Source organism: Toxorhynchites rutilus, chromosome 2 (genome assembly GCF_029784135.1).
Source record: "Toxorhynchites rutilus septentrionalis strain SRP chromosome 2, ASM2978413v1, whole genome shotgun sequence".
Taxonomy (NCBI): domain Eukaryota; kingdom Metazoa; phylum Arthropoda; class Insecta; order Diptera; family Culicidae; genus Toxorhynchites; species Toxorhynchites rutilus.
The window spans coordinates 171,509,651-171,536,315 of NC_073745.1; the positions used below are offsets into that span (position 1 = coordinate 171,509,651).

Below are 26,665 nucleotides of genomic sequence, written 5' to 3' on the forward strand. Positions count from 1 at the left end.
TTTTAAATATATCCAAGAAGCTTAATTCGCCGCTCATATCCAAACACATTACTGCATCCTTCATTATGTTTTGCTCAAATTGCTCTGCCTCATCATACTGTTGTGTGATTTGTCGCATCGATCAAGGTTTTCTATTTGAATGAAGATTTCAATATTACCAATCACAAAGCTTATACACATACACTGACATATTTCACGACTAGCGGTTCAGCATTTTGTCTAGGTATGCTGGCATGATTCTCATGGGAAAAGTTTCATTCATACATTTGTTCATTATGTGATTTGTATTATATTTTAAGTAACGCCCCTTTTTCCTCTCTCAAATTGAAGTGCGGTTCGTTATGCCATCTCTTTCTGTATCCGCTGCGTGTTTTTTCTTTCCTTTGTAAACATGGTATCATCGAGTATTCTTCTCACTCTGTTTAAAGACTATATTTTACAAGAGTAGCTGTCTTTTTCTGCGATTTTTCACTCGCGTGTGCTTGCATTGCGTTCTCTAGTGTTCAGACAATCATATTCTGTTTCTCTTGCGTTAGTTGGAATTCGGTCGGTGTTTGAATTAGCCGTGAGATTATTGGCTGTTAGTTGTGACCAGGCTGATATATAACCATATTAATTACTTTGGTCTACATTCTGCATACCATAATTTGGATATGTGTTTACGTGGATTGAAATTTTTGTGAGGAATAATTAACATAATGAGGAATAATCTACTATCTTTGCTGTGAATATTTGCCTTCGTGGATTTAACTTATTGAAAAAAGTGCAACTGGATCGTGCATACGTTGAGTTGAAAAAAAAGATCGGATCTACTCAGTTGTTTTTTTGCATTAATATTGGAATGCGACGGTCGTTTTAATTTTTTGTTTCAACGTATCGACATCTGCAAAAATGAGCCAACTTGGAACTGTTTATGCAACGAAACGCAGAAGGCGTAACGGAAAAAGGTAAACATTTTAATTGGAGACCACAAATGAAAATTTTCATTCAGTTAGTTTATAGTTGAACAAATAGTTACTACTCAATTTATATTTTTATAATTAGAATTGTGAATATTAAGAGTTGTATGTGTGTGAATAAATATAGTACATGGTGGGTGTTTTTCACAATATCATAAACCTAGCAATGGTTGCGATGCTTACAAATGTAAACTACCAGGCATCTAAAATATATTTTCGATTTTCTATTGAACTGTGAAGAAATTTTTTTACTACTCAGTGTTAAATCAGTTAAGTGCTGTTATAAGATTTGATAAACATTACAAACATGTATCTATCCTATACATACAGCATAAATTGGAATGTGGAATGTGATGGTAGCCTAATTTTCAATTCAAACCCTGCATGCCCAGGAAAAATACATGACTATTGGCGTCAACACACACGTCACTGCCGGTAAAAAGTTTCCGGGAATTTGGAAAGTTTTTGTTGAAAATTACACTACTCAAACGTCACTCGATATGTCCTTCTGTGACTTTCTTTGTATTACCGAAACCGAAAGAAAAACATATAATTTTCCATTATATTTTTTCATGATTTTCATGAAAACTATAATGAATTCCAACCTTTGCAAAAGACCACTGCATCTATTCAGTATAAAATTCTTCGGAAATTTCACGTACCACCATTATGCGTCTATTGTTTTGCATAATTTTATCATACTATTTTCGTTAGAAGGCTTCACGGAAGCAGATGAGATGTTCTCGGTTAAAGATCAATGTCCTGGAAATAAAGGTAATGAAAATGATGGAGTTACGAGCGACATAGCATGCGCTGCCATAACTAGTTTTCACAATATTTGTGTTTATATTTAATAGCTTACCACATCTATGTGAAAATGCTATTTTTAATAAGTTTTTTTTATCAATTAAAAACATAGATTTTATAGGAGTTCTAGCTGATTATGAGTATAATGTAACAGCGTGTAGTGGATATTTGTGAAATCATGTCGAAATGTCGAATAAAACTTACATTTTTGAGTGTCATTTTCACTCCCCACGTTTATAGAAACATAGAAACGAACTTTCATTATTTTAACGAGATCAAGTTGATATTTTTAAGGCTCTTAGTGTCGGTGTGTGTGATGTGAGAGATGTCTTAAATTAAGCAGCATTTTACCGAAATGCTACTGCTTTTGATTACTAAGAATGCAACTGCTCTCTAAACCTTTTAACCACTTAAATAATAGAAACAAGTCACAATTCAATTGTGATCTGTTGAAGCTCAAACATTGTGGTGTTTCTTCCATATAGATATTGAATGTTAGTAATTACGGCACTATATTTTGCTTGCCATTACAAATATACTTCGCCTTCTACTCCAAATATAAACAGTATAAGTGAAAACAGGTAGATTGAACATCTTTTATATATAAAATTTTGTAGTTATTTTGTATCGAAAATGATTGTTCAGTTGTGCGATTACCTTATACCAATTACATATGTAGGAGTACTTGTATAACAATCAATTGCACATATATGAGCAATTAAATTCAAAGAAAGCAGAGAGAAGTTCACTATATTAAATTCTTCTCACATTGCATACTGCACATTGTAGTATGAAGGTAGCTCGTTTGTTATCTTGTTATTATCATAAACAGGGGCAATATCAGATTAAGCCATGATTTTTGGCCTCGTGATTTGATAGGCAATACTGCAATACTTCAAATTTGGAAACGACTGATGTTAGCGACTCAATTACAGTTTGAATTTATTTAATTTCTTTATTCATATCGACGGGAACAATAATTACCTTAATGATGCTTACTTACTAGATGGAACTAAATGTAACACTGAGCTGACCTAAATTAAACATAATAATTAAGAAAACAATCTGCAAGAGCGGAGTTGTAGCGTTTTTTGAGTGAGGTACGAGGCAATCCGAAGTCGAATAGAAAACAGTAACGATTGGCGATTTAGCTCACGAAACGTGGTCGACATAGGCTCATAGAGCTATAGTTACTGCGTCGTTGAATATTAAAATTAACTTGCCGATGGAGCTCGCGACAACCGGTGTGAGACAGTGCTAGGGAGTAAGTGGGGGTAATTTGAACCCCTAAACAACTATACTTGTTTTCTTTTAACCATTAATGTTTAATCATTATATCAAGCTTCAAACTATTAAATATATAATAAAAAAAAAATAGATGAATTTGGATGATATGAATAATGTTTCTGTTCCATCGAAAAAACATACTTATGTTTATGTGAAGCAATTCGGGATAATATTTTAATCAGTAACAGTGTTCTGGGATCGATACAAGGTGTCTTGAATCCATACAATAAGAATTGCATTGATACCATACAATGTCTTCTTCACCAACGAAATTTTATGGTACAAAAGGATGGCGTTCGAGCACAAAAAAATCCGTCCTTGATGACCCGCGTTGCTCTTTCTAGCTTCTCCTTCTTCCAACGCTGTCTGTCTAACTGTACGACCGATTCACCCCAAAGAAACGTGTCCATATCACAGCATGCAAAAATTTAAATGCAATTTATTTCACTATTTGTTGTCAAACTTACAGTTTCGCTGTACCAAATAGCTCCTCTTTTGTAGGTAAAAAGTTTCTTTAATAATCGGAAAAAATCTCAAAACCGCGAACCTTATAAACCTTCAATTTCTTACAAAGTATTTGCTTTGATCGTGCTACCTTCACCTGTCAAATTTTATCAGAGGTTTTTTACGTTAAGTACATACGGTTCAACAATAAAAGGAGACATTATACAAAATCCAAGTTCAGCCATAATTCTAGAGATTGTCCAAAACACCCTCCATTTCCCCTACATTCTATCAAATATTTACCGGGAACTTGTGTCTCTAACGAAAATGCTTTATTTATCACCATATTTCTATTATTATAATGTATTATTGTTTGCCACACAGAATTTCACATAATATATTTGAGCAATTTGAGCGAAAAACAACATATTCCTCAAGCTGTAAACGAAATAGGTCGGTCTCATGATGCTCATAGTTGGAAAGATTATGAGGAATATACATGTCATGGAGTAACGACGTTACATAAACCTCACAAACTTTCGTTGAGCAGTCTCCACACGAAAAAGCCATTCTGATAGTATGGTACCCCAAACAATAGATGCATGATCGAGAACCGCGTGAACAAGTGCTCAATACGAGGTGGTCAGTTCAAACAGTATCGTGACTTTGGAATTTTTGTGAGTTACGTATATTCGATTTTCTATTTTTTTTTCATTTTGGTGTAATTTGCCGTTCTACGCACAGTTCCAAAATCAGCAACTGAGAAAAACGCGATCAAAGTTTTCTATCATGTTTGTCTACCAGAAGCTTCAAGCATTCCAGTTTAGCAATATATAGAGTTCTTTATAAGCAGTAAACTATTTTCTTTCTTCATTATACACTCTGTCCAACTTCTATGCTGCTTTGCGTCAATGTAAACAAACAACGTCTCAATTTATATTCAAGTGTATCGGTATTGGTAACTATCATACACTGCATGATTGTCATATGTGTGTGTGCAAGCGCTGAGCGTAAACAAATGCATTTGTTTTTCTACGTGTTCAAGTTTGTATAAGATCAGTTATAGTTTTCCGTTGTTCTAGTTGTTTTTATCAATAAATCTGGAAAATGCCGAAGGGGAAAGTGTTTAGGAAGAGAGAAAAAGGACAAATCGATGCATTTCACCAAGAAAATGTTGGTATTACTCGTCGGATTGGACAATTCCATTATTCGACTAATCCTCAATGATACGTAAGAAGAAGACAACTTAAATCACGTAAATCGAAGCTCTCTGACCGGCATAAGCGGGAAAAAGAATGTCTCAAAATCGCTTATGCAAATGAAGCAATCTTTGAATTTTAATATTTTCCGGGACACAATTCGTCAAATTTTGGTAAAATTTCATTACATAAAAGTGGATTAACAAGGTTAGGAGCTTTGATGTTTTATCTTACACCATCTAATATCAAAAGACGTCTAAGTTTTGCCAAAGTTCACATAAAACGACAGTGGGAGATGGTATGTTATGACGAAGAATGACTTAAAAGATTATATTTTACTATACTGTTTTGTCTCAAATTCCGAACAGTCTAAAATTCCGAACACTTCATTTTTAAATGAAAATTAACTGAACTTTAATGTAATAAATAATTGAATAATAAAAACACTGACATTCTTTGTGGTATGGGCTTTATCTTAACATCATTCTGTCTATAGCTTATAATACTAAGTATTTGCAAAAAAGTGACTGTCAAATCCAGCGATAAAATGTTTGCGTTAGCAAATTCGGAATTTGTATCAAGTTTCGAAACACATAATCCAATTTTTTGGGGGTGTTATATTTTCCAAAGAAGAATAGCTAATTGGCTTTAACTAGATGTATCGATCATCTGAATTTTTTGGGAGTGTTATATTTTCCAAAGAAGAATAGCTAATTGGCTTTAACTAGATGTAACGATCATCTGAATCGGTCAAGTAGCTCAAAAGTTCTGATTTAAAAAAAATGCAAATGCAAAATGCATAATTTGAGACAAATGTAATCAAACATATTTTTAGTTTTTCACCATGAATATGTATTTGTAAATTAATTTTATGGTGGACAAATGAAAGAAATGTCGCGAAAAAGTACCATCTTGAGTAATGAGGCACTGTTTAATGGCCAACAAAGCTTAAGTGTTTGGAATTTGAGACAAAACGGTGCTGCCGTTCTACGTATAGTTGTCCCATGTTCCTAAAAGCGAACTGTACTTTTTGAAATCACACTTGGAATTAATTTTATTATTAACAACAGTTGACACTTCACGAAACGCAACAGTGTAGAATCGCAAAGTTGTAGTATTGGTCGAGGGGTACACTCACGTATATTCGGTTGTAATTACACTCTTGATAGTTCCAAAATCAGCAACTGAGAAAAACGCAGTCAATGTTTTCTAACATATTTCTCTATCAGAAGCTTTAAGCATTTCAGTTTATCAGTTATACACCGGGTTTTTTTTATAAGAAGTAAGCTATTGTCTAGTGAAATGTGAAAAGTTCCTCTCAATTGAATCAATCAAGCTTGATTACGGCTTAAAAATACAGTGAGACAGTTATGCCTAGAATATCAACATAGAACGATTGAACTTGATGTTGTTTTCTGAAATATAGGGAACAAACAAGAAGTTTTGTGGTGTTTTCCGAAAGAAAAATATCGTTTTATGAAGAAGGGAGTGATCTGCAACACATTTGCAGAATATAAATCTCATTGTTATTAGGCATTCGCTAACGAGGTGTACATGTGTTCTGTTAAAAAAAAATTCTATTCGTTTGAGAATTTATTCGTCCTTAGTCCTGATGAAAGCGTGACATAAAATTTTTGAACTTGAACCGATTCATTCATTATGGATCTACAAAAAATACATAATGGGACAGTTATGCATAGAATATCAACATGGGACAATTGAGCTTGATGTTATTTTTTAAAAAGCTGGGAACACGATACCATACGATACGATACGTTTTTTTTGTTTTCTGGAAGATTAGGAATAAAAACATCGTTGTATGAAGAAAAATGAAAATTGTCAAAAAGTAACATGGAACAACTATGCGTAGAATGGCAGTATATACCATAACGAAAGGGTCTTAAATGTCAGTCGGTATTTTTTTAGTATTAACTTTGCTAGGTTATCTTCAGTGACGAAAAAAAACTCAATTTGATTGGTCCTGATGGTCTAATCATTTGATTGCCATGATTTACGGAAGAGGAACAATATTTTTCAACCAGGAACATTAGTGGAAGCTCAAGATAGTTTTCACATTCTTCAAAATGAATAGTAAGGATTACATATATGTTCTGGAATCCTCTCCTACCGTTTAGAGAAACTGGACAGCTGAAATTATGATATTAAAGCCTAATAAATGAACACTCTTTGGAACGAAATTGATGTAATATATACTTTATTCTAAGCATTCAACAATGTATGTATCTTGTTGAAATTCTAACTATTTGTGTTAGAACGAAATATATTCAAGGTCTTATAGAAGTTGGACAGAGTGTAGTGACTTTCAACACTTTTGGATGACTCGTCACTTTTAATTTCCATTTTGGAAGAATTCGGCAGTGAGAATTGAGGGCAGTAAACTATTGTTTAACACATTGAGTCCAGCGTCGGTCCCTAGTGGCCGACGTTGAGCTTTTTGATAGGACTGGGACTGACAGTTATAAAATAATAAATTAAAATATATACGATTGGTTTTCGTATGTTTGACAAAATGTGACGTGACTCGTGCAAACGCTCTCGATGCGCGCTGTTTGGAAAGCGCAGCAAGAAAAAATCGGGGTTGACCCTGTCAAGGAAACGTGAAAAGATCCCCTCACTTGGATTGATTAGTGCTTAAAAATTCATGGTGGAACAGTTATGCCTAGTTATGCCCAAGATGCTGGAATGATAGGTGTTTCGTTCTTGACACTTTAATTGATATGAAATTTCACGAAGCAACCAACATTAAAATTCCAAATTTGAATTTTATTTGCTAGAATTAATCGCATCACTCACCTTACTTGCAATATGAAAATGCCCCCGACTTGCATATATTTGCAATGTCGATTTCCCCCCGGCAGCTTGGTTTGGATGTCTCTGTTAGGGAACCGCCGCATGTGTCGCCAATTTCTACCAATCAGAAGTGGGTATTCCCGTTAGGATAGGAGTTGAGATTTTTCAATCGTTCGACAGTTAGTTTCAAGACATACATTATTTCATTCAATATAAAAAACAGGAAGTGGGTTATATCTATGGTAAAACCGCAAGCGTGACGTAGGACTATCGTTGATTTAGAGATCATTTGTTTGAAGTTGAATCTGAATTCATTCTGAATGAATGAATATTTGGAGAACTTCGAAAACGAGAGCGTTACGTTGGAGGCACAAGGTTTTATGCATCCAATATTGGATACGGAAATATACTACTGATGGGGAAGAATAATCTTCAGAAGCTATCCTGTTAATTGCGATTGATTGAAAAATCACAAAACCAAATGTATTTGGTCACAGTGTTTCATGGATAGAAAACATTAAAATAAACTCTTTCACATGAATGTAATTTTAAATTCCCAGAGGAACTGGCAGATTATTTTCAGTAACGATTAGATATTACCACATTTTCCTCGATACTGGAAGACCACCAGTGGTTAATGCTAACTCGATAACCATCTGTTAATAGCACTTGATTGAAACATATTTGGTCACAGTGTTACATGGATAGAAAACATTCAATTAAACTCTTTCACATGAATATATTTTGAAAATTCCCAGAGGAACTGGCAGATTATTTTCAGTAACGATTAGTTATTTCCACATTTTCCTCGATACTGGAAGCCCACCAGTGGTTAATGCCAACTCGATAACCACCTGTTAATAGCACTTGATTGAAATATATTTGGTCACAGTATTACATGGATAGAAAACATTCAATTAAATTCTTTTACATGAATATATTTTGAAAATTCCCAGAGGAACTAGCAGATTATTTTCCAGCAATGATTAGATCTTTCCGGAACTTTCCCGATGCTGAATGGCATCCTAACGGAAAGAGTTCTGCGCGTGTATGTGTCGATCCTTCGCCGTCCACCTCCTCCAGCACGTTAGGCAACGATGTTGTCTTGTCGATGTCCTCACGAAAAATGAATGTGTCTCACCACCAGAATATCGCTTAAGTATGCTTTTTGTGTGTGATTGAATCGAGAGAAGGTGTGGTTTACGATGGCAATTTGGAAGGCAAACTAGAGGGGAATGAACTCTCTGAGCTCGGAACTTTCGGCGACTGAGCAATAATCGATTGCGGGCGCATACAATATTGGATACGGAAATATCCTACTGATGGAGAAGAATAATCTTCTGAAGCTATCCTGTTAATTGCGATTGATTAAAACCAAATGTATTTGGTCACAGTGTTACATGGATAGAAAACATTCAATTAAACTCTTTCACATGAATATATTTTGAAAATTCCCAGAGGAACTGGCAGATTATTTTCCAGCAATGATTAGATCTTTCCGGAACTTTCCCGATGCTGAATGGCATCCTAACGGAAAGAGTTCTGCGCGTGTATGTGTCGATCCTTTGCCGTCCACCTCCTCCAGCACGTTAGGCAACGATGTTGTCTTGTCGATGTCCTCACGAAAAATGAATGTGTCTCACCACCAGAATATCGCTTAAGTATGCTTTTTGTATGTGATTGAATCGAGAGAAGGTGTGGTTTACGATGGCAATTTGGAAGGCAAACTAGAGGGGAATGAACTCTCTGAGCTCGGAACTTTCGGCGACTGAGCAATAATCGATTGCGGGCGCATACAATATTGGATACGGAAATATCCTACTGATGGGGAAGAATAATCTTCTGAAGCTATCCTGTTAATTGCGATTGATTGAAAAACCACAAAACCAAATGTATTTGGTCACAGTTTTACATGGATAGAAAACATTCAATTAAACTCTTTCACATGAATATATTTTGAAAATTCCCAAAGGAACTGGCAGATTATTTTCAGTAACGATTAGATATTTCCACATTTTCCTCGATACTGGAAGCCCACCAGTGGTTAATGCCAACTCGATAACCACCTGTTAATAGCACTTGATTGAAACATATTTGGTCACAGTGTAACATGGATAGAAAACATTCAATTAAACTCTTTCACATGAATATATTTTGAAAATTCCCAGAGGAACTGGCAGATTATTTTCCAGCAATGATTGAACTTTCCGGAACTTTCCCGATGCTGAATGGCATTCTAACGGAAAGAGTTCTGCGCGTGTATGTGTCGATCCTTCGCCGTCCACCTCCTCCAGCACGTTAGGCAACGATGTTGTCTTGTCGATGTCCTCACGAAAAATGAATGTGTCTCACCACCAGAATATCGCTTAAGTATGCTTTTTGTGTGTGATTGAATCGAGAGAAGGTGTGGTTTACGATGGCAATTTGGAAGGCAAACTAGAGGGGAATGAACTCTCTGAGCTCGGAACTTTCGGCGACTGAGCAATAATCGATTGCGGGCGCATACAATATTGGATACGGAAATATCCTACTGATGGGGAAGAATAATCTTCTGAAGCTATCCTGTTAATTGCGATTGATTGAAAAACCACAAAACCAAATGTATTTGGTCACAGTGTTACATGGATAGAAAACATTCAATTAAACTCTTTCACATGAATATATTTTGAAAATTCCCAAAGGAACTGGCAGATTATTTTCAGTAACGATTAGATATTTCCACATTTTCCTCGATACTGGAAGCCCACCAGTGGTTAATGCCAACTCGATAACCACCTGTTAATAGCACTTGATTGAAACATATTTGGTCACAGTGTAACATGGATAGAAAACATTCAATTAAACTCTTTCACATGAATATATTTTGAAAATTCCCAGAGGAACTGGCAGATTATTTTCCAGCAATGATTAGATCTTTCCGGAACTTTCTCGATGCTGAATGGCATCCTAACGGAAAGAGTTCTGCGCGTGTATGTGTCGATCCTTCGCCGTCCACCTCCTCCAGCACGTTAGGCAACGATGTTGTCCTGTCGATGTCCTCACGAAAAATGAATGTGTCTCACCACCAGAATATCGCTTAAGTATGCTTTTTGTGTGTGATTGAATCGAGAGAAGGTGTGGTTTACGATGGCAATTTGGAAGGCAAACTAGAGGGGAATGAACTCTCTGAGCTCGGAACTTTCGGCGACTGAGCAATAATCGATTGCGGGCGCATACAATATTGGATACGGAAATATCCTACTGATGGGGAAGAATAATCTTCTGAAGCTATCCTGTTAATTGCGATTGATTGAAAAACCACAAAACCAAATGTATATGGTCACAGTGTTACATGGATAGAAAACATTCAATTAAACTCTTTCACATGAATATATTTTGAAAATTCCCAAAGGAACTGGCAGATTATTTTCAGTAACGATTAGTTATTTCCACATTTTCCTCGATACTGGAAGCCCACCAGTGGTTAATGCCAACTCGATAACCACCTGTTAATAGCACTTGATTGAAACATATTTGGTCACATGGATAGAAAACATTCAATTAAACTCTTTCACATGAATATATTTTGAAAATTCCCAAAGGAACTGGCAGATTATATTCAGTAACGATTAGATATTTCCACATTTTCCTCGATACTGGAAGCCCACCAGTGGTTAATGCCAACTCGATAACCACCTGTTAATAGCACTTGATTGAAACATATTTGGTCACAGTGTAACATGGATAGAAAACTTCAATTAAACTCTTTCACATGAATATATTTTGAAAATTCCCAAAGGAACTGCCAGATTATTCTCCAGCAATGATTAGATCTTTCCGGAACTTTCTCGATGCTGAATGGCATCCTAACGGAAAGAGTTCTGCGCGTGTATGTGTCGATCCTTCGCCGTCCACCTCCTCCAGCACGTTAGGCAACGATGTTGTCTTGTCGATGTCCTCACGAAAAATGAATGTGTCTCACCACCAGAATATCGCTTAAGTATGCTTTTTGTGTGTGATTGAATCGAGAGAAGGTGTGGTTTACGATGGCAATTTGGAAGGCAAACTAGAGGGGAATGAACTCTCTAAGCTTGGAACTTTCGGCGACTGAGCAATAATCGATTGCGGGCGCATACAATATTGGATACGGAAATATCCTACTGATGGGGAAGAATAATCTTCTGAAGCTATCCTGTTAATTGCGATTGATTGAAAAACCACAAAACCAAATGTATTTGGTCACAGTGTTACATGGATAGAAAACATTCAATTAAACTCTTTCACATGAATATATTTTGAAAATTCCCAAAGGAACTGGCAGATTATTTTCAGTAACGATTAGATATTTCCACATTTTCCTCGATACTGGAAGCCCACCAGTGGTTAATGCCAACTCGATAACCACCTGTTGATAGCCGCGCGTGTATGTGTGTGTAGCGATGTCTTCCCAGGGAACCGTTTGTGGCATCACTCTCCTCCTGATAGATTCCCTTCTGGCCTAGGGTGCACAAACAGGCTCTTGGTGACACCGTTCATCCGCGCTTTCATGATAAATAAAGAGCTTCACCGCAACAGCGACAACATGCTCCAATCGCTGTTCAATTAGAACTGAGTGGATTTCCGAGCGCCGCTTGCTTATATACCGATTGGTGATTTCAATAGCCTGTTTTGAAAGCAATTTTAAGACTATTGAAACAAGTTTTTGGATCAAAAAGTAACAAGTATATAACGCGTAGACATTTTATCTTTCGAATGAAGTGTTCATCATACCATTTCGTTCAGTTGTTTAGGAGCTATTAACGCTCAAAATCTCGGTCTCCGGCGTAACGCTTTCGTTTTCGAAACTTTGATTTTACACCCCGGTATAGAAATGAAAGACGTAGTCCTACGTCAAAATTGTTATGGAGCGCCGAAATCGGTTAACGCAAAAATTTCATCAATCCATTATGAAATGAATGAGCAATAAGCGTTTGAAGTTGGACAATTTTCACCTTGTGCTCGATTACCGATTTTCAATTTGTACCCCAATATGTTCCCGAAAGACGTAATCCTACGTCAATAACTGAAGGAAAAAATAAACAAATATCGTGAAAAATAGTGCACTCTCTTAATCTAATTCATATCTCAAATATCAGCATTATTGCTACGGTGTTTACAAAACAAAAAACACAAAATTCAAGGCTCCGGATTTCCCTTGATTGAAACATCCATGATGATGATGATGTTTAAGAGGCTTTAAACTTTTCAGTTCATTCGCCTCTAAAATCCCACGCAACTGGTTACTTTCCTGTAGTATATGGCAAATTAACAACACAGAAGACAACTAATTTGAACGTAAACACGAACCTGTTGCAATCACTTCCAACCTCCTTTTGCTCTAGCCTTTATGCAAAACCAATGTAACATCCCTTTTCGGAACTTTTGGATTTGGTAATCTCCTTCCCGGTATATGCACAGCATTATCCTCCACCCTGAGCGAAATCAGTGGAGCTACAATCAGCGTTATTTTTTGTCACCATCGCCGTAAGCTGATAGCATTGGGATGGGAGCCAAACAGAAGTACATCTTGCTTGGAAAGAAAGGCATTAATTGCGCGGCTAGAAGCGGAAAGATATACTAAAAACATCCTTATGCACTGTTATGATTCGACCGCTTATTGTAGATATCTGAAAAAATAGAAGCAATTATGGAAAATTGTTATAATAGACATCCAGAAAGTTACCTAGCTACAGTAAAGCGCGAGCAGCTATTTTGCCAACGAATGCATTTGTCACCAAAAGATACGATTTTTGTAAACAAATTTGTTTTTTCACGAGCAATGGCCGAACAGAAATTTTGACATTGCGGTCCACCTATAGTTCAACGCCTTGTTTATGCCAACACGGGACAATTGAACCTGATTTTGTTTTTTTATATACAACTTTTATTATTTGTTTTAGAATTAGTTCGTTTTTTCAAACCAGAAAAGGGTGCATGTACTTGAATCATGGATTTACAAAAAATACATGGTGGGCCAGTTATACCTAGAATATGAACATAGGACAGTTGAGTTTGATGTTGTTTTTTAAAAGCTGGGAACAAACAAAAAAAAATCTGTGCTTTGCATAAAAACATCTTTTTATGAAAAAAAGTGTAAATTTCCAAAAAGTAACATGGGACAACTATGCGTAGAACGGCAGTTATGTTGGTACCCATGCCTATTTTTTGACAGCTTTGCTTGCACGTGTTTTAGCTCGTATTCGAATTTCGCCTATTCCAAAAATTGACCAAAGATTATGTATCAAATTTTGTGTGAAAATTCTGAATGTTGATGTGCCATATAATAAAGCTGTTCCACAGAATCATAACTGGTGACGAATCATGGTTATGACGCGTAAACCGAAGCTCTATCAACCCTAGAAAGCTGCTGATTTAGAATAAGCAAAATTCGAAGAGGAGCCGAAATAGGCACAAGTAAGGCAGTTGTGAAAATTACCTGAATATTCATAATGATCGAACCTGTCCGCATAAGTGGATATGCATAATCCGTGGAAATTCGAAAGCCACGGTACTTCTTCAAAAGATCTCTTATGTATTGGGTGTGCAACTTCATGCGTTACGTAGCACATATTTTTAAAACCGACAATTTCACATTTTTCCGCACATGAAATATATAAGTAAATTGCTATAGTGAAGCAAAAATATTCATTTTGCATAACAAATATTTTTGTCCAGCAACAGAATCTATTTCATGTTTACGTTATATTATGATTTTATGTTCATGTGATTGAATATATGAATTTATATCGAAATTCATATTCATAGAATTCATTCATCTGTTATTAAACTTTAGTTTAAGATCAAAAAACCCAAAAAACGAATTTCTCAAACTTGTGGAGTTGGCCGGTTTTGCAACTAGGCGACACAATTGTGCTAAATTTTTCTCAATACACGATCGGTAATTGATATAAAATTTCACGAAGCAACCAACATTAAAATTCCAAATTTGAATTTTATTTGCTAGAATTAATCGCATCACTCACCTTACTTGCAATATGAAAATGCCCCCGACTTGCATATATTTGCAATGTCGATTTCCCCCCGGCAGCTTGGTTTGGATGTCGCTGTTAGGGAACCGCCGCATGTGTCGCCAATTTCTACCAATCAGAAGTGGGTATTCCCGTTAGGATAGGGGTTGAGATTTTTCAATCGTTCGACAGTTAGTTTCAAGACATACATTATTTCATTCAATATAAAAAATTGTTATGGAGCGCCGAAATCGGTTAACGCAAAAATTTCATCAATCCATTATGAAATGAATGAGCAATAAGCGTTTGAAGTTGGACAATTTTCACCTTGTGCTCGATTACCGATTTTCAATTTGTACCCCAATATGTTCCCGAAAGACGTAATTCTACGTCAATAACTGAAGGAAAAAATAAACAAATATCGTGAAAAATAGTGCACTCTCTTAATCTAATTCATATCTCAAATATCAACATTAGCCACGGTACTTCTTCAACAGATCTCTTATGTATTGGGTGTGCAACTTCATGCGTTACGTAGCACATATTTTTAAAACCGACAATTTCACATTTTTCCGCACATGAAATATATAAGTAAATTGCTATAGTGAAGCAAAAATATTCATTTTGCATAACAAATATTTTTGTCCAGCAACAGAATCTATTTCATGTTTACGTTATATTATGATTTTATGTTCATGTGATTGAATATATGAATTTATATCGAAATTCATATTCATAGAATTCATTCATCTGTTATTAAACTTTAGTCCAAACTAAAAGTATTTTATTCACCTTTTCACGTACAACATCGAGTCTCACTCGATGTGAAATGATTGTGCCAAAACGTATAACACCGACTCTCTCTCGCTGTACGCTTGTATATCACAAGGCGCTAAGACGCTCAGCAGAGTAGTGAAATTATTCGATACGTGAATCATCGAAGCGTTTATATTTGGTCCACTCTTTTTAGAAATTGAATCGTACACGCAGGGATTAATATAAAAATAGAATATTGGAGCAGAAACAGACTCTAAATATATATCAAAGTAAATTGTTCATAAGAAAAATGTGTAAATTTTGTTTAAAAGTTGTGATTAAAAAAGATAAAAAATGTTCTATGAGTCGGTTAACCATTTACGGTCGTATCACAGCTCCTAGTCGCCACAGCAAGGAGCCGTACTAATATTATATTTTATGCAACCATACATTAGTTTACAGTTTTTCTGAACAATTTCTTAGTGTCCCGTAAATCTGTTCACGAATCAATAAGGAGCTCTTATGAATAGAAGATAACTGTATGAAACAAAAAAAAAATTACAAAAACAACAACCAGATGGCGCAGCGAGTAAAATGATGATGTTTTGCTTTTTTGGTTTGGAATTCGTCAAATTTTAAAGAAAAATCCCAAGTTCTCTTCAAATTTCCCGGTTTCAAATCTTTTTTCTACGCTGAAAAGGTTAAAAAATCATCATTCTACATTCATCACATATAACTATGGCTTGATATAAGTGTTGTAATTTACATTTTCTAACAAGGTAAACGATGAGTTGCATATGTTGCGCTTCAATCTTCAGATCTTCAATTGCGCATCTCGTATTGACGAATTTACGCAAAGCTGAATCAGCTCATGCGACATCTACATTAGAACTCAGAACCACAAAAGTGAGGGTGTTTGTTTATTTTACGCACTGAAAAGCAAGATTCGGTGGTGATTATTCATTTTATTTCAATTTAGATTCATTTCAGCCATTGAATGTCGTCAGTATATGGTACGAAAGTTGGAGTTTTGTATATTTACGATGGTTTCAACACGCGATTTGACCAAAGTCATAGATAATCTTCGAAAATTTTAAGTTTGATAATGCATACCGGTTATTGATACTATGGATAATAGCGATGAAATCGATATCATATCAAATTGGCTGATATCATTGATTATGTAGGGATCGATACGAGAAGGATTTGCAGTATTTTTAGCGCAAAACACCCTATTCTTCGTTTACTTAGTTGAAAAAAAATTAAAGTTACAATACTTATAACAAGCCATTCCTCGTAATATACATAGCATATTGTAAAATGATGATTTTCTAACCTTTTCAGCGTGGAAAGAATACATGAAACCGGGAAATTTGAAGATAAATTCTGATTTGTCTAGAAAATTTGAACGAATTTCATACCAAAAAAACAAAACATCCTCATTTTACTCGCTGCGCCATCTGGTTGTAAATCCAACGTGAATTCGTCAATCGGCCAAACGGTATCCGCTGCATAATAAATTATATCAACAAACTCAATATGATATCGATTGAATTGCCATTATCCACAGCATGGGATTCTGAAAAATGTCCGGGAGTTAGTACTCATAACCTATATGCATTATAAAACATAAAAAATGTCGAAGATTATCTATGACTTTGGTCAAATCGCGTGTTGAAACAATTGTAAATATACAAAAATCTAACTTTCCTACCATTTACTGGCTACATTCAAAGTCAAAATGAAATTAAATTCAAACTGATAAAGATAATCACTGCTATTTCAAGGTTTAATATGTGTAGGCAAATAAAATATGTAAGAAAAACTTTTTAAGTTAAACAGATGATCGACATATCAAATTGATGCCAATGAGTCTTCTTTGGAAAAATATTGAACTTCCGAAGAAAATTGATTTTGTTTTCGTAATTATTATATGTTTCCATATTTTTTCTTGAAAGCTGAGGTTTTTTTACACAACATATCCAAAAATCAGAGAGGATTTATTCGTTTTTAAGTTATGATATCAATGCACTATGGTCCAGGAGGTGCATTTAAGTGGAAATTAGCATCTAGAGCTCAACAGTGATTTTCTAGACAAAAACTGTCTTCGACAAAGTTGTTACATATAATAGAGCGCTCATTTTTATTCATTTTTATGTTATCAAAAATAGGGTGACCAAAATTTACGATGAAATGAAAAATCTAACTTTCTTATCTTTATAGATAGAGGTAAACATAGTTCGACAATATTGTAGCTCTGGTTATTTTAAGTAACTTTGTGGAACAATATTTCTTTCTATCTCTTCAAATAACCGATATAACGCTTTTTCTCTAGGTTGAGTTAGGGTTACCATGAAAAGAAGGCTTTCCTCGTAATAATTGTATAACGTCTCTCTTTATTTCGTCCACCGAAAACAAAAACAAATATGTTTCTTCTTTGAACCTCCATGTTGAGTGGCTATAAGACTGAACTGAAGTGATGTTGCTTTAAAGTTTACGCTTACTATATGCATTTAAAAATTGCAACTTGTTCATTTATATGCAAAAACTCATAATTTCAAATTTAATTTACTCAAATACAAAAAATAATGCTCTTTTGGAAGTTACACCTTATGTAGAATCAAATGTGCTCTTTAAAATGCTATCAATAATTTTTTATTATGTTTGCCCCAAAAAGAACGACAAGCAAATGAAAAGGTCGTGTTTTCGGGGAAAAAACATCAATAACTTTGAGTAGCATTAAGATACATACAAGTTATGCACCGTAAAATGCGTGGATTGGAAAGCTCTAAAGATCATTTAAAGACAGTTTTGATGTAGAATTTTACATATAAAAGTTAGAGCAAAAAAACCTTTTTTTTCATGGTAACCCTAACTCAACCTAGAGAAAAAGCGCTATATCGGTTATTTGAAGAGATAGAAAGAAATATTGTTCCACAAAGTCACTTAAAATAACCAGGGCTACAATATTGTCGAACTATATTTACCTCTATCTATAAAGATAAGAAAGTTAGATTTTTCATTTCATCGTAAATTTTGGTCACCCTATTTTTGATAACATAAAAATGAGCGCTCTATTATATGTAACAACTTTGTCGAAGACAGTTTTTGTCTAGAGAATCACTGTCGAGCTCTAGATGCTAATTTCCACTTACATGCACCTCCTGGACCATAGTGCAATGATATCAAAATTAGTTCGTGAGTTTTTGTGAGTGCTTATGGTGATTCTTGAAATACTTTAAATGAATAACATGAATCCTCTAACCTTTAGCTTTACGTGATCGAAAGAGTACGCGAATATCGAGCTAAATCAATTGTTTGTAATTATGGTAATTTTTCACCGAATATTTTTCACTCATGTACGCAGATACATATCCTCATTCAGAACACTAGAAAAAAAGCCTTTAAACACACCAGGATTTTTGGATTTTAATGAGGGGTAAATGACTCTAAATCGGGGAAAAAAGTCACAGAAGGGTTGTGTAGGAGACACGACCGCATAGTTGACGTAGGATTCCGTTAGGCTATCTGTTGTGTTGGATATGTTTGAAGAATTACACTGTTAAACTCTTCGATAATGATTTGGCTCGGAAAAGTATCGTTGTTGTTAGGGTTGTTGGGTATTGTTTGTTCACATCCGAGTGATGATAAAGAAGGACATTGGATGGTGCGTATCACGACAGAAGATACCAAAGTGGAATGGGATATGATGAAAGCCGCCCTTTGTGGCCCTGAACTAGATGGCTACTGTGTGATGTATGGATAAAATGAAGAAACAAAACTCATGGAACTGCTTCTTTTTTCCATTTTTTCTCGTCGCATGAACGAAAAATATCGTTTCATATTTCAAGTCATTTTAACACAACCGCTATCATATACAATTTTATACTTACAATTGAGCTTGAGCTTGAGCTTGGGTAGACTGTACAATTCGTAGTTGCTCTCCGTGATTGACATGAACCAACCAAATTGCACAAAGAACACACAGAATGACGCTTGGGACTAGCAAATCATTCTCGTTGTGCATTTTCGGTGATTCGAGCTTTAAATTTTGAATAAACTCGACGCTTCCAAGGGACCCGGGAGCGACAATCTTCCACCGTTGTTCCTGAAGGAATGTGCGGAGTCTCTGAAAAAGCCACTGTCAACGATTTTCAATAAGTCGCTTCGTCACAGTGTTTTCCCGAAGCTATGGAAGACAGCTTCTATCTGCCCGATATTTAAAACAGATTCGAATCACCTCGTGGAAAATTACCGTGGTATCTCCATTTTGTGTTGCCTGGCGAAAGTGTTAGAGGAATTAGTGCATAACGTTCTCTATTCAGCATCCCGAACAACTATCTCCGAATTTCAACATGGATTCGTAAAGAAGCGGTCAACCACAACAAACCTCATGGCGTTCACCAGCTTTATATCGTCTGAAATTGAGAAAAAGCAACAAGTAGACGCCATTTATTTCGATTTCTCGAAAGCGTTCGACAAAGTACCTCACGACCTCGCCATTACGAAACTTCGTCACCTGGGTTTCCCTCACTGGATCACAGAGTGGTTGCGTTCCTATCTGACTGAACGTAAGGCGTTCGTCAATATCAACGGTTCGCATTCTCGTGTGTTCCAAATTACATCCGGTGTGCCACAGGGCAGCGTGCTGGGGCCACTAATTTTCGTGCTGTTCGTGAACGATCTGTGCTTCCGATTGAAATCACGAAAGCTGCTTTACGCCGACGACCTGAAGATTTACAGATCCGTCGCATCTCACCTCGATTGCTGTGCACTTCAGGCCGATATTGATGAATTGCAAAAATGGTGCGTTGAGAACGGTATGGAGCTAAACGTGAAAAAGTGTAAGTCTATCGCATTTTCTCGCCGACAATCACGAATCGAATTCATGTACTCAATCGGGTCCGTACCCCTGGAGTGTGTTCTTTCCATCCGCGATCTCGGTGTGACCATCGACAACAAGCTTCGATTCAACGAACACATCAACCTAACAACTACCAAAGCGTTCTCAGTCCTAGGATTTGTTCGACGTAGTACCAGCAACTTCCAGGATATCTACGCCATGAAGACACTATACTGCTCATTAGTTCGTAGTATCTTGGAGTATGCGGTATGTGTGTGGGCTCCATTTCACACAACCCAAACAATCCGAATGGAGAGAGTGCAACGCAGCTTCATTCGTTACGCCCTTCGCTCATTACCGTGGTCTGACCCAACGAACATGCCCGATTATGAAAGCCGTTGTAGACTTATCGCTCTCGAAACGCTTGCCTCCAGACGATCCAATCTACAACGGGTTTTTGTCTTTGATTTGATTTCGGGAAACATCGACTGTCCATCTTTGTTGTCCAGTGTTTCGTTTTATGCACCTTCCCGTCAACTTCGTGAGCGTGACTTACTGTTCATTAGACGACATAGAACCTCTTATGGTCTCAATAATCCGTTGGATGTTTGTTTTCGTTTGTTCAACAGTGTTTGTGATGTATTTGAATTTGACATGTCTAAAAATGTATTTAAAAATAGGATTAAGGGCTATTAGGTTAAGATCAGTCTGTGGAATCGTTTTATAACATTCGAGACGTTGCAAATAAATAAATGGTCAATAACGACGCCGGCCACGTCCTTATAGTCACCAGGGGAAGGGAAGGAATGTTAGTATGATATTCGCCGCCCGAAGGCCAGAAGGATCGCCTCTATAGCGTGGTTCCCTAGCGTTTATCATGGAAGGGATAGTTGTTAGTGGGAATGGTTAAAAAAATCAGGATTCACTGTGGTAAGTGATGTGATTAAGTAAACGCGAATTATCGACCATTCGAAAAAAAAAATCTGAAAATCTTGTATGTCACGACACGCGGCAGAGAAAATAATTATTTGACTAGCTATATATTGTATTTTTCATCCCGCGAACTCGAGTCGCGATGAGGGAGAGTTAACTGTGGATAGTTAACCTGAGAAGGTAACCGGTATAACTCCTCTAAACCTTATCAAACTGGCGATATATTCTCTTATTCATAGCGTATTTAACCTCAATTGTGGTGACTGAGAGTTATTCTAGGGAAACCTGAGAAGGTAACCGATCGAACTCTTCTAAACCTCTTCTAAACCAATCGTCGATAAAGTCCGTTAATATTCGTGTATTTTGTATGAAAATTCAATTCTGCCGATTGAGAGTTACTTTTGGGAAACCTGAGAAGGTAACCGAGAAATTTCCTCCAAACCTAATCAAACTGACGATATATTCTCTTATTCAACGCGCGTGTTTATTTAAGCCTAATTACGAAGACTAAGAGTTATTTTAAGGAAACCAGAGAAGGTAACCGATTGAACTCTTCTAAACCAATCCGATCGTCGATAAACTACGTTAATAATCGAGTATTCTGCATGGAAATCCAAACCTGGCGACTAAGGGTTATTTTTGAGAAACTTGAGAAGGTAACCGAGAAAATTTCTCCCAAACCTAATCAATTATATATTATATTCTATATTCTTCTATATATAAATTATTTTATTCAACGCGCGTAGTGTTTATTTAAGCTCAATTGTGAAGACTGAGAGTTACTTTTGGAAAAACTGAGAAGGTAACCGATATAATTCCTTTGAACCTTATCAATCCAGCGATATATTATCTTTTTCAACCGTAATCGTGGCATCAGAGATTTATTTTTGGGAAACCTCAGAAGGTAGCCCAGAGAACTCCTCTAAAATTGATCGGACCACAACGCAACGGCACAACGGCGGACAAATAAATATAAATGTTACAGTACCAAAGAAAAACATTAGTATTACATACATATTTAAGTGAAGCCAAACTATAAATTGCCATAACTACAGACGAACAGTATCTACAATAACATGTCAAAATTACTCGAATCCTTCTCAATTCAAATTAGTGTAACAATTTATTCTGAATCTGAACATATACCTCCGATTTCCACATATATTACAGATAAAAACAGACAAACACAGAATATTACCAAAACACACACACAATTCAATAAACATCATTGTAATAGAAAGAAAAGACGGGTGGGTAATGTCGGGGACATAACCGGAGTGACGTAGGACTATACAAAGGGGACAGCTTTTGTTAAATATATATTTTAAATATATTGTTTTATTTTCTTCTCCTACGTTCTCCTACCTATGTACCTGAAAAATGGATTAGTTTACTGTTTACTCTTTATGAACATGTTGATGGTTCTGAAAAGAACCTTTGGTGTTGTGTTTTTGTTATCACTCGATATCCCCATCTTGTTCGGTTAAACCTTCCTGTTTAGCTATTGCGTTTGCCACTCGCCACAGCTTTCACAGTAGGAAAATTTCTTCCCATCCAGCTTGTGACATGTTGTTCAGTAAATTACATTTAATGCAACGTGCCGGAGAAACACTCAGTGTCGCATTGGAGGCGATTTTAACCTGTAATTGAACATTTCCGATGACAGAGGTACAGTGTCGACTTTCAATGTGGGGTCATAATTTGGACCCCGAACTCTATGTTTACAAAAATGTCGCATTACAGATCCATCCAATAAGCTAAAAGTCGAGCTAAATATAAATTACTGTACTTTCAATCTAGAAGCAATTTAAGAATTGGTGAAAATTGAATAATCGGGGAAGTCCCCAACCATCAATAAGCTCAGCACAACTGTCGAATTCTCATACTCATCATATCCTGGCAAACAAATTATGAAAAAATCAATTTGTGTTTTATTATTATTTTGGATATTGTTTTAGAAAGCATTAAACTGTATTTCGTTAACTCTTTTTTGAAAGGTTTAATGGCCCTGATAAGCGCCTTGTTTTATGGAATGGTTCCAATTTAGAAAACTTTGTACTCGTGGTTTTGAAAAAAACCATTTCGAACGCCCTCGATGCCGCCTTGTTCTGGATTTGCCACCAAAGCAGATTGTATAAAGAACAAACTTTTTTCTCATGCTACCCGCTGTCGTTTTGCGATTTTGCCACGTTTGCCACTCGCCACTCGCTGCAACTGCCTGTTGTTGTCTTGATGTTCACCGAACCGAATGTGGTCTGTTCTGAATGTGGGTTTTCTTATCGTCGCGAGCAGCTTTTCCACTTCGGTGGCCGAAACTATATAACGCCGGCTAGGTGGACTGATGCACTGGTACTAACGCGCTCGGCCTAGCTACCCTTGCGGGGAACTCCAGACTAACACGGTTCGAGCGGGATTTTGCCTTTCCCTTCACTTTTCCTCCTTTGCCATATCCAACCATGGCTGCTTGTGTTGGTTGATTGATGTGATGTGATGCGAAACGATGTGGAGTACGATTTGGATGAGAATGATCGTTACGGCAGCGGAGCGGGGATTTTTAAGCTGACTGGCTGGTTCGAGAATTACGCATGTGTGAGACTGCGACCAATGTTTCGTTCAAATTTTTTCTTTTTCCTTTCCAATCGTGCTTCGTTGTATTTCGCTGCTGCGCTGGTTGACCGTTTTGGTCGGTACGATTTGAGGAGCACAAAATGGACCAATCAAAAATGGGCACATAGTGCATTTTGACAATGCTTGATATTTCACAATTATTTAATTATTTATCTCAAGAAAACTGAAATGTTATTCATTATGATAGATGCGTAGATATATTTTCTTATCAATTGATGCAAAAACCTTTGCGATCTATTGAGAAATGCTCGAGTTATAAGCGTTCCAAATCTTGCATTTTTTCCTACTTGTTCAGTGCCTAGATTTTCATTTCACCCCCTATATCTTCCGGTTAGACGTAGTCCTACGTCAAAAACCGATTCAAGGAAAAATAATATAACTCACATAACATTCACTGCGCCTTTTCAAATCTGCTCGCTGGTATCCCGGAGAGCAGTGGGATATCCCTTTCCTGCTCACGTTGCTGCTGCTCTTCTCCAATATAGTGCAGCGTTTCACCCACACACACACACATACTAGCGGTTACATTAAAACACGAACGAACATGATCGAACCGGACCGAAACAGTTTCACATAAATGCCAGAAAAAACGAATGAATCCGAACTCGGATATTAAATAAAGACAGTGGGAGCAACTAAGACAATTGGTTGTAGTGCTTCGAAAACAACACTTTCCATGAGACTGATGCCACGCCATCATTATTAGACAACATATACAATTTTATACTTACAATTGTGCTAAAAGTTATACAATGGATGAAATTTCACGAAGCAACCAACATAAAAGTTCCAAATTTAAATTTTATTTATATTCTACCAAACATAAGTTCTATACAGTTCATTGAAACATAATTCTTCAATCAATCCATCGAAAGATTCTTATCGGAACGAAAATATTAAAAAAAACACTCGCTCCCAACTTATTCGCCAGCACGTATGCAATTAGCAATGCCCACGCTAGTCACAATGAGCACTATTCATTTGTGCGCGTCATTTGTTATACTATCGACCACGAGGGTATTTATATGCTGATTTCCCCAAGGTACCTTGAATTTGAAATCTCTGTTAGGGAATACATGTCGGTGGAAACAACCCAGGCAGCTTGGATTTGATGTCTCTGTTAGGGAACAAAGGGAACAAAAGTTCCCTTTACTTTGATGTATTTGCAATGCAATTTGCAATCTCCATATCTTCAATTTCGACCAATCAGAACGAGGTATTTCCGTTTGGAGATTTTTCGATTGTTTGATAGTTACTTTCATATAATATATTATTTTATTCATTGTGTTCATTGTGATTTTGGTTGGTAAATGACTGGACTAAGCGTACCATCGGTACTTCGCGTACCTGCAGGCATAAAATAGACCCCATTCGTGGTCCTTAGCTTCCTGTCCAGTAACTTCTATCCCTACCTCCCCGTGGTACCGGCTGGGGTACGAGTAACCATAGTGAAGATCGGGTAACTAACCGATCTTGGTCGTATGCTGACAGGGAAGGGGGCCTATCCGAGCGTCTGTTCACCATGGAGGTGCGGCTCAAAACAGCGTCTGATCCCCATGTTATGGGCGGCTGATCACTGTCTTCGTGCCAGCGGGGACTCTAAAAAGAGCTGTGCACGACGGTCCTCCGGCGAGACAGGGGGTTGGTGCAGGCCCTGCAAGCCATCCGTAAAAATAAAACGCACAGGAAAATTCACAAAGAAATTCGAGACAGGACCATCGGACTAGACCTACGCAAAGAACACGAACTAGAGATTGGAAACTCGGAACATGGAACTGCAAGTCTCTCAATTTTCTTGCGAGTACCCGAATTCTTTCGGAAATATTGAGAGCCCGCAATTTCAACATCGTAGCGCTGCAGGAGGTGTGCTGGAAAGGTTCGATGGTGCGATCGTTCCATGGTGGATATACCATCTATCAGAGCTGCGGCAACACACACGAGCTGGGTACAGCTTTCATCGTGATGGGGGAGATGCAAAAACGGGTGATTGGTTGGTGGCCGATCAATGAAAGAATGTACAGATTGAGGATGAGAGGCCACTTCTTCAATATCAGCATTATCAACGTCCACAGCCCCCATCTAGCTAGCACCGATGACGATAAAGAAGAATTCTACGCGCAGCTAGAGCGTGAATACGATCGCTGCCCAAAACACGACATCAAAATCGTCATCGGTGATTTGAACGCTCAGGTCGGCCAGGAGGAGGAATTCAGACCGGTAATTGGTAGGTTCAGCGCCCATCAGCGAACCAACGAACACGGCCTAAGACTTATCGACTTCGCTGCCTCCAAGAACATGGCCATACGTAGCACCTTCTTCCAGCACAGCCTCAAATACCGTTACACCTGGAGATCACCACAGCAAACAGAAACACAAATTGACCACGTTTTGATCGACGGTCGGCACTTCTCGGATATCATCGACGTCAGAACCTATCGTGGTGCTAACATCGATTCAGACCACTACCTGGTGATGGTCAAACTGCGTTCTAAACTGTCAGTCGTCAATAACATAAGACACCAGCGCTCACCACGGTACCACCTACGACGACTACAGGAGCCGAACGTTGCTGCAACATTCTCGCAGCGTCTTGAAGCTGCGTTACCGGGGGTAGACGAACTGGATGCTGTTCCCCTCGATGAATGCTGGAACTCCTTAAAATCAGAAATTAGCAGCACAGCAGAGACCGTCATCGGGTATGAACAACGAGGACAACGGAACGAATGGTTTGACGACGAGTGCAGAGCGCTCCTGAACGAGAAGGATGCAGCACGCGCAGCCATGCTGCAACGAGCGACTCGACAAAACGTGGAACGATACAGACTGACACGAAGGCAGCAAACACATCTCTTTCGGGAAAAAAAGCGCCGCCTGGAAGAGAAAGAGTGTGAGGAGATGGAGCTGCTTTATCGTTCTCGAGAATCGCGGAAGTTCTTCAAGAAACTAAACTAAACTTCAAGAAACTAAACGCCTCGCACAAAGGCTTTGTGCCGCGGACTGAAATGTGCAGAA

The 26,665-nt window shown here is 37.2% G+C and overlaps 1 protein-coding gene across 1 annotated transcript in view; it reads left to right on the forward strand.

Moving 5' to 3' along the window:
• The first annotated feature begins 548 nt into the window (after positions 1-548).
• Positions 549-26,665, forward strand: part of LOC129771698 (aryl hydrocarbon receptor) — a 433,577-nt gene continuing 407,460 nt past the window's right edge. The window contains exon 1 of the mRNA XM_055775624.1: positions 549-947. Within this exon, the coding sequence (XP_055631599.1) occupies positions 892-947 (56 nt within the window). The 5' untranslated portion in view covers positions 549-891. The remainder of the gene's footprint in view (positions 948-26,665) is intronic.